Genomic DNA, 9,230 nt, shown 5'->3' on the forward strand with positions numbered 1-9,230 from the left:
TAAATATTCACAAAACATTGAAGGATGAGTTTATTAAGCTCATTCCACAGCAGTCGACAGGAGTCGATGTTGAATGAATTGATAGTAAATTCAATATGGCAGCTACTACGAATTATTCCAGCCACTCAGAGAAATATCTAGATCACGTGACACTTTGCGAATCTGTTACACTATAGGATTTCTAAACAAACCTATTAGCTAGAATCTAGATGAACAATTTACATGTATCACGAAGTGCGTTCGGGGAGACGCTATTAGCATTATTTATATTATTCTATCCTTGTTTTACGTCTGATAAACAATGGAGATAGAATAATACAATAGCTCTAATAATGTCTCTCTGAGTCGCACTTACAGTATTATGCGTATCATCACAATTATGTGTATCATGACAGTAATCGCTTAGCGACAAAAAGTTAACATTATGTATAAATTTTCTCGGCAGCTGTGTCAAGCGTTCGTATTATCGAGTTGTTCTCGCAGAAATCGACACGTATCGACGAGTTGTCGACAATTTTTGGAAATTACGTTTAATCGTCCGAATATAGACAATCGTACGCATGTAACTTTTCTATGATAAAAATGAGAGATTTAGAAAAATCACAATACTGATTTGTATAAAAGACTTCAACTAATGAAAAAAATGATCAAATCGATTGGAAGTGTGATATTTTGTAGACCTGGTGAAATGTTTTTTAAAAAAATATGTAATTTTGAAGAAAGAATTATGTAAATTAAAAAAGAAACTATATATTTTCTTTATATCAATTCATTCATCTCATTATCTATGCATAAAAGTATTAAGACATAGTTGTTAAAAAATAAATAATTTAATAATAAATAATAAATAAGTAATAAATAAAGATATTTTTCGGTTTTATTGGATTAAGAGTATTTAGTATTTTTTAAATGTGCCACACAACAAAAATTGGTCATTTTTTAATTGATTTTGTTTGATAAAACTTAATTTGATTAGATAGGATATCCCCAAATCTATAAAATATCCCAGCGAATTTGAAAGCCATTATTTTTCCAATATTATTAACGCAGAATCTTTTTTCAGAATTCTTTTTCCTTTTGTGTTTTATTTGTTTATTTATTACTTTTTTGAAAGTGATTGCTGAAATTCATTAATGAAATAGAAAATTTTTATGTTAAATATTTGAAATATATCTCAGTGTTTGTAACCTATGACTTTCTTTTCAGTGACAAGGACCTTGTATTCTTCGAGTATATCATATCGAGAAAAGAATATTGAAGTTCTGTGCAAAAACGGAATGGCAACAAAAGAAGAATTTACAATTTATTATTTAGACTTACTGCGAGAATTAGAGAAGGAGAAGCCAGATTTTCTGCTCATTGACGTTAGAGAACCTAAAGAAATTCAGCATTACGGCCAAATACCAAAAACCATTAATATAAGAGGTATAAATCTTTCATTGTGTGTATAAATTTTGGAAAGTTTATTGTTCATTTCTCAAACGTCACATAGTAATAATGTTGTATAATTAGAAGAATAATATAACATAAGAATAATCTATAAATAAGTAATTATAGTAAGTAATTATACATTTGTTTCAGAGGATGATGTCGTTAATGAACTCGTAAACCTTGAGGCTAAAAAGTTCCAAAAAAAATACGGGATACCTAAACCGGTTAAACACACAAAAATGATATTTAGTTGCTACTCTGGTAAAAGAGCTGAGAATGCGGCAAAAAAGATGAATGAAAAAGGATACACACAGTATGCAATATCTTTCAGAATTTTATTAGTAGGGATTTATTATAATGGAGTTTTGTATTCTGTTTTGCAGAGTATATTTATACAAAGGAAGTTTCAAGGAGTGGCACGACAAACAAAATCCAGAAAGACAAACTTTTATAATCAAATATGATCAGTTATTGGAAGATCAAAAGAAGTCGGATGTTCTGATCGTCGATGTTAGAGAGCCTGAAGAATTAGCTGAAACTGGCAAAATATCAGAAAGTATTAATATAAAATGTAAGAATCTTTCGTTGAATTTCTAAATGTTGAAACTTCACTATTAATTTCTCAAATGTCATACATAATATGGTATAATTATCGTATAAATAATATATGTATAACAATAAGTAAATATACACCTGTTATAGCGAATGATGTTGTTAAAGAATTCAAAGAACTTTCGGAGGAAGATTTTGAGGAAAAATACGGTAAACCCAAGCCGACTAAAGACACAAAGATCATATTTAGTTGTCGCTCTGGCAACAGATCCGAACGTGTCCAAAAACAGATACAGGAATTGGGATACAAACAGTATGACAATATCTTTCAGAATCACTAGTAGAAATTTATAATAGAGCTCTATATTGTTTTGCAGGGTATTTAATTTTGAAGGAGGTTGGGAGGAGTGGAAACGAAGAGAAGAAAAGAAGGAAAAATAAAAAAAGAACGATAGTGGAACACAAAAGTGGAATTAGAATATTTTCATTATTGCACTGATTTTTAACACAAACACACACACACACACACACACACACACATATAGCATTTTGAGATACTCTATTGTTGCACTAACAAAAGATAGTTTTATTTTGAGGCAATATTGTTAGATATTGTTTGCCGTTGATAAAACTATTTTACGAAAAATTGAGAAAACAGATAATTATTTAAATATGTACATAGACTGATATTTTTATATACATTATCTTCCTACAATTTACAAAAGCTTAGAATTATACAATATGTATATACACAAGAATTTATGTTAATGTTTTATAGACTATAATAAAATCTTCAATTCTTCTCCTGTACCATTTTCTTGTGATTAATCATCTCTCTAAACTGTCCCAATATAAGATTTTCCCTCTTCTGCCGTTCTTCTTTGCTGAACATTGCCAAGGCACGCTTCTCGTCGGCAGAATAGATCTGATTTTCCTTTCGGATACGAACCGCTTCCATGCGACGATGCCTTTAGAAAAGATAGAAAAAGATTAAAATCAAAATTATTTAAATAAAAATAAAGGATGTTTAACTGACAAGCAGTAAAAAAATATCTTGTTTTATATTTTATTTGGTATTTAAGATTATCGAAAACTTCCATTAGTAACGATTGGAGGATGTTTAACTGACAAGCAGTAAAAAAATATCTTGTTTTATATTTTATTTGGTATTTAAGATTATCGAAAACTTCCATTAGTAACGATTGGAATAGTGAGTCGAATATAATTTTATATATTTGGATAATCAACTACTTTCAGTATGAGACGTTGAAAATTTATTATCATTCTATAAAGTAGAAATTAAAGAAATCAAAATTTTCTACGTATTTGATATGCATTACCTGCTGCCACTCATGACGTAACCGACAGATTCATACGCCGCAATCTCCTCTGATGTTAGCCCGATCTCACCTCTCCTGGGTATGCGTTTTCCTTCGGCGACGTAAGCTGCCATTGCTGCACCCTCGCCTGGTAGCAAGGCCTTACCAAAATCTTTGGCTGAGAGAGTCACGTGCGGTTTCGGGGCGGGTCCAACCATACCATCGTCTCCACTGTCATCCGAACTCGAGCCTTTCTTTGGCTTCGGCTTATCAAGAATGGTAGTTTTTTCTACCCAGACCTCCTCATCGTTGCTGTTGCTGCTATCACTATCGTCAGAGCTACTACTGTCCGTTTCTTTCTTCGCTTTCTTTTTCTTCCTCTTCTCTCTCCTCGCTTCTCTCTTTGCCTTTTTTTCCCTCTTTTTCTCTTTTCTTGCCTTCTTCTCCTTCTTCAGTTTCTTGCTCTTCTAAACATTTAATATTATTATTATTATTTTTCCACATATTGGCTACTGGCTGCTAAAAATTTTCGGCTAAATAAGTAATTTTATTGTATTGCTTAGATAAAAAATTTTTACAAATAAAAATCTAGTATACAAGTATAATTTAATATAATCTAGTATTAAAAATATTAGCTGTGTTCAGCAAAGAAGCAGCTTTGCAACTAAAAATGTTATAAAATTCTTCAATATGATTGGTTTAGATTTATAAGAAACCAAAAGCAAGAAATAATCGTATTGAAGAATTTTGCAACAGTTGTAACAAAAATTTTATTAACTTATAAATTGGAAAAAAGACTGTCAAAAATTGTCATAAAATTATATGTTGGCTGAAAAGTTTTAGCATTCACTGTATTTAATTGAATATTATTGTTTGATTAAATGTTGACCGTAATTAATCCAGTACCTTCTTTTTAGCATCATGTCTCTTCCTCTTGCGATCCTTTAGTAAAATATTGTTCTTATGTTTACTCAAATCTTCGTCCTCCTCATCTGAGCTACTGCAAATGCAATAACAAATCGAAACTTCAATATTATGTCACATTGTATTGTTGATGTATTGTTTTAATATAAACTACTAGTATAATCTATTCAAATTTTTAGAACTCAATTTAGTAAGTTAATGTATTAATCTTACATTACTCGCATGATTAACTTAATTACTTATATGATATATTTCTGACATTCCAACATTATATTTCATTCTTTATTGTTCTCTTTGATTTACAAATATATAAATATTTATTATATTCTATATATTATTTTAATAAAAATAAATACAATTTCTTTTTGTGAAAAATTTGCAATAATTATAATAAAGAATACAAATAACATTCATATATTTGAATTTATAAAATTGGAGTATCCTGGACATCCTACAATAATTCACAATTAAATAAATATAAAAAATTTATCATATTCTCTACATTCTTTAAATAAAGATAAATTCAATTTTTTAAAATTGTGAAATATGGAATATCCAATAACATTTGTTATATTCTGTTCCTATATTCTATTCCTTTAAATTAAGATAAATGCATTTTTTTTAAATTGTGAAATAATTTATACTAAATGTATTGTGTATAAATAACATTCATACATTTAGTGAATTTATAAGGCTGGGATACTCTGGACATTCCACGCGAGTAATGAATTAATAATAACGTAACAGAACCAATCATAACCTCAAAGGATACAAATTACAAGTAATCGTTTTCAGAGTTAATTCTTTCTCGGCGGATGCTGTTGTCAGGATCGACGATCCAAGTGAATACAGCAACGATCAAGCTACTAATATGTCGTAAAAGTTCTATACGTTCTATTTAATGAAGGTATCTATCGTGTCTACATACTATTCGATTTGCGTCGGGGATCTACTCCAAGCCTCAGGAACTCCGCGTAATCCGATCAGCTCTCTCTCGCGCCTTCGTGCATCCATCATCTTCTCGTTCATCATTTCTTCGCGTTTTTTCCTCTCCTTTTACAAAAATTAATTTATTTACGAAAAGGATGGACTGCCGTTAAAAGGCAGCAAATCTTTTCCTTTAACTTTACGCAGAATTAAATGATAAAATTAAATATCACGTATCCATTTGTTTTTCTCCTTCTTCTTTAAGATTTTCCTTTTCTTTTTGTACGAATACTCGATTTGATAGATAAAAATTGGAACTGATGACTCCTTCGCTTTTTTACCTATCCTTTTAGGGACGCGTTTATTGACAATGAAGGTTAGGTAAGGTTAGGTTCATTCTCGCATGTATAACGACGTGAAGTTGTAGAGAATCGCGCCGTTTCTCTTTCTCTTTTTTCTCAAATTCCCACGTTCATCCTTTTCGAACAGAGATTAATACCCATATTCATAGTCAAGCTTTATATTTAAGGCTTCCTTAAATTTATCTTCAGATACTCTACGAATTTCATTGGCTACTGAGCATCTAAAGATAAATTTAAGGAAGCCTTAAGTACAAGATCTGAATATGGGCATAAGTACTTTTTTTCTCTATCTTTTTTTTATAAACTATGTCTTATAAGTTCCTCTTTCTTTTCATTTATTTGAATATGACCCACTCGGTACAAAAAAATTGTTTATATGAATAATTGTTTGGAATATTTCAAAAATATTTTGTGAATATTTATAAAATATTTAAAAATATTGCATTAAAATATTTTAAATGCTATATATTATAAAAATTATAAAAACAAATATTATAAAAAAAAGAATGTATATATTTAAAAAACCCCCGAAAAAAATGTTTTATATATAATTATATATAAAATATGGCCATATAACTTTTTTTCCCGGGACTTTTGATATTTCCTGGATATATTTATACATTTTGAAGAATTTCATGAAAAATTTTTGAAATATTTCAAATTTTGCAATTGAAATATGTATGCAATAACAAAAGAACTTTTTTTAAATCGTTAAATCGAGGAATGATTATTTATCGAAAGATTCCGATATATTTTTTGAAGGCATTCGCTTATTCCAGCTTTACTTGAAACTGAATGTAGAAAGGTAAATGGTACAAGTGCGATGGTGTTTCCTACAAGACAAGAGCTGCCGCTTTTATTGAAATTGGTGTGTATACACGAGGGGCACAGTGCGTTTACGTGATTTCGCATAATCGCAGCACACTGCGATTTTCAAATAACGAGCGAGTTTGAGCGCGCTTTTATTATTTACGCTTCGAGACGCTTTTTTCGCTAATGATCTCTCTACTGGTCCGATGCATAATTCTCTTTCTCGCCTCCTCTTTTTTTTTCTCTCTATCTTTTTTCTTTCTATCGTCTACCTTAACTATATATGCATATATACACTTGCGTATCCTAGCGAACATAATTCGACAGCTATGAAGTAATAGGAAGTCGGCTTTGGTGAAAAAATTCGCATATTTTTAAGAATTTTTCATATTTTGAATTTATGAAAATTAAAAAAAAGTACCTAAACTTCTTTAGATTTTGTATTTCTTCGGAAATTATATAGATTATTTCAAAAAGAAAAATTTTTTAAAAAGTTATAAAATTACATAGAATTTATTTATCAGAGAAATTCTGAAATTTACATAAAAATGTTGAAAAATTATATAAATGATCAGAAAATTTTTCGCCAGAGTATTTGTAGCTGAGCTACACTGAGAAAAAAATGCTGTTGATTTAATTAAAGTCTATATTACGGACTATCACTAACATAAAGGCCTTGATTATTGAAATAATAATTTATGCCTTTATATCAATAACAATATACATGAATTAATCACTTATGTTAGTGACAGCTCATAATATAGACTTTAATTGAATCAACAGCATTTTTTTCTCAATGTATGTTATATTTTCTTAAAATAAAATAGATATATATTATAATTAAATGATAAAAAAATTTTCTGATTATAAAATTTTTAGAAAGTGTTTTCACACAAACTTTTGGCCTGTATACAATTCTAAGAAAAATAAAAAACTTTCTCAACATTTCTGAGAAGTGTTTCAATTCAGATCCGAGAAATTTTCTAAAATGTTATAAAATTATGTAAAATTTGTGAAAAATTCCGAAATTTATGAAAAGTTCTGAAAAATTATATAAAAAATTCTCAGAAAATTTTTCACCACCGCTCTTTGTAGCGGAGCTATATTATATTTTCTTTTTCACTTAAAATAGAATATTTTCTTCTTTACTTAAAATAGAATAGATATATAATTAAATGTTTAGAATAGAAAGAGCAAGGATATTAGCATGTGCCTTCTATTCATATCAATGTGCATACAAAAGGTTCAGCTGTAAAGAATAAATCTGAATCTGTTCTTTGCAGCCACGCATTGTTATATAACTTTTTGCATTTAAAATGAAAGGGCACGTGATTGAACATTGAAAAGAAAAAAGAGATAAGATAACACGTATTAAAAGCTCAGCTACAAAGAACGAGCCTTCCGTTCTGTAATGCTATGAAAACCGCTATACATACATGAAGGCAGTCAAGGGTAAAAGCGCAATATGAGTACTTTGACCGGCAAAATATTCAATATATATTTCGCCAAAAATACAACGATATTAACACCGTCTATTTCATCGGTCAATATGTTTACATTATGTTTTTACCATTAAATAGCTACATGTACAGTAGTCTTCAGCTTGCAGCAGTGCTGAGTAGTACAAACGATCGAATTCGCAATCAGCTATGCATTCGACGAATGCGAATTGGAGACTAGAATCTTATGAATCAGATATCTTTGATCTTAGTCCGTTCAGCTCTGATTAATGGAATTATAATCTCCAGTCTCTTCTTAATGAATACGCAATCTTAATCTGACGCGGTTTTAACGAAGCGCCCCGGAATAAAACTCGTTCATTCAGTAGAACAACTTCAAGTCACTGTAAATTCAAGGCGACTTTGACTAAATTCTGAATTAATCAGAACGACATATTAAAAAATTCTTCGTAATATTTTTAAAAATAGAAAGTCTTCATAAATTTAAAATATAAAAAATTTTAAAAAATATGATTATTTTAAAAAATTTTTTATATTTTAAATTTATGAAGACTTTCTATTTTTTCTATTTTTTCGAGTAATTCTTGCACTTTTTTGTAACTTAAAAAAAATGTTAATTTTTTAAAATAATGGAATTATTAATTTATAATATAATAAATGGAATTATGAATTTTTTAAATTAATATGCTTATTAATTTTATAAATATATGTAATAAATTATATAAAATCTATATAGAATAATATATACATATTGATTTTATAAATACAATTTTATAAGCAGAATTACCAATTAACAATTTCATAAATGGAATTATTAATTTTCAGCATATATATGGAAGGAGAGATTGGGGGCAACAAATTGCAGTCAGAAATTTCGCTTTAAGCAATTCTACCGGTTGAATTACTCGTCAATCAAGTTAATCGGATTTCGATCGAAGCCGTCCTTAAAGAGACCAGTCAGAAGACCGCCCCGTATGTACGCATATATAACACGTTACACTCCATTATGTATATCGCTATGTATACATAGTATAAAATTAACATTATAGGAGATATTCAGAATCCCTTGGCAAGCTTCCACAACGTCGGAATGCCGAAAACTGCTCGCAACTGCGACAAGCGATTAAGGGAAGTTAATATGTAAAAAAAGTAAGTGACGGTAATAAATGCAGGCGACGCAAGGAACATTCCCTTCGACGAGAAGCTGTTCTGGAAGCTTGTCAATAAAGCTTTGAAACATCCTATGTAATATGTATGTATATATATCGGAAATTATATATGTACATAGTTCATTGAGAAACTACTTGGGAAAAGTCGGAGCAAAAGTCAGAATGGTCGAACCACAGAGATCCACTTTTTCTCCCGATATCATAATACAATATATCTCTATAGTACCTGTATCGTAATAGTATTTTGTTATTCCAGAATCCTGGCAGAGCAAAGAG

At 29.5% G+C, this 9,230-nt stretch overlaps 2 protein-coding genes and 1 long non-coding RNA gene across 5 annotated transcripts in view; 2 read left to right on the forward strand and 1 right to left on the reverse strand.

Annotated features, from left to right (window-relative positions):
- The window catches only part of LOC105145304 (uncharacterized), a 36,416-nt gene extending 33,623 nt beyond the window's left edge, over window positions 1-2,793 (forward strand). Inside the window, exons 1-6 of one of the 3 annotated variants that reach the window (XM_011054758.2) lie at window positions 167-554; window positions 1,207-1,425; window positions 1,582-1,744; window positions 1,815-2,002; window positions 2,134-2,296; window positions 2,341-2,793. In XM_011054758.2, coding sequence (XP_011053060.2) covers window positions 425-554; window positions 1,207-1,425; window positions 1,582-1,744; window positions 1,815-2,002; window positions 2,134-2,296; window positions 2,341-2,482 — 1,005 coding nt within the window. In that variant the 5' untranslated portion in view covers window positions 167-424 and the 3' untranslated portion in view covers window positions 2,483-2,793. Of the gene's footprint in view, window positions 1-166; window positions 555-1,206; window positions 1,426-1,581; window positions 1,745-1,814; window positions 2,003-2,133; window positions 2,297-2,340 lie in introns of those variants that run through there. The other 2 variants (XM_087415191.1, XM_087415193.1) reach the window with 2 other exon arrangements.
- Window positions 2,452-5,611, reverse strand: LOC105145302 (uncharacterized). Its single transcript, XM_011054757.2, has 4 exons — window positions 5,155-5,611; window positions 4,209-4,302; window positions 3,324-3,769; window positions 2,452-2,951 (listed from the first exon to the last, which is right to left on the reverse strand). Exons 1-4 carry the CDS (start codon window positions 5,256-5,258, stop codon window positions 2,777-2,779), a joined length of 819 nt encoding a protein of 272 aa, XP_011053059.1. The 5' UTR covers window positions 5,259-5,611; the 3' UTR covers window positions 2,452-2,776.
- Window positions 4,309-9,188, forward strand: LOC147906935 (uncharacterized). Its single transcript, XR_015548008.1, has 3 exons — window positions 4,309-5,133; window positions 8,611-8,757; window positions 8,835-9,188. It is a non-coding gene; the product is annotated as an uncharacterized LOC147906935 (long non-coding RNA).
- The last annotated feature ends 42 nt before the right edge of the window (window positions 9,189-9,230 follow it).

The sequence above is a fragment of the Acromyrmex echinatior genome, chromosome 17 (assembly GCF_024713525.1).
Source record: "Acromyrmex echinatior isolate Ae372 chromosome 17, ASM2471352v2, whole genome shotgun sequence".
In the NCBI taxonomy this organism is placed as follows: Eukaryota; Metazoa; Arthropoda; class Insecta; order Hymenoptera; family Formicidae; genus Acromyrmex; species Acromyrmex echinatior.

Coding starts and splice junctions, on each gene's coding strand:
- LOC105145302 (XM_011054757.2), bottom strand. CDS start 5,258: ATGATGAACGAGAAGATGATGGATGCACGAAGGCGCGAGAGAGAGCTG. Junction 4,303..5,154: donor TCCCCGACGCAAATCGAATA/GTATGTAGACAC, acceptor TTGCATTTGCAG/TAGCTCAGATGAGGAGGACG. Junction 3,770..4,208: donor GACATGATGCTAAAAAGAAG/GTACTGGATTAA, acceptor TTAAATGTTTAG/AAGAGCAAGAAACTGAAGAA.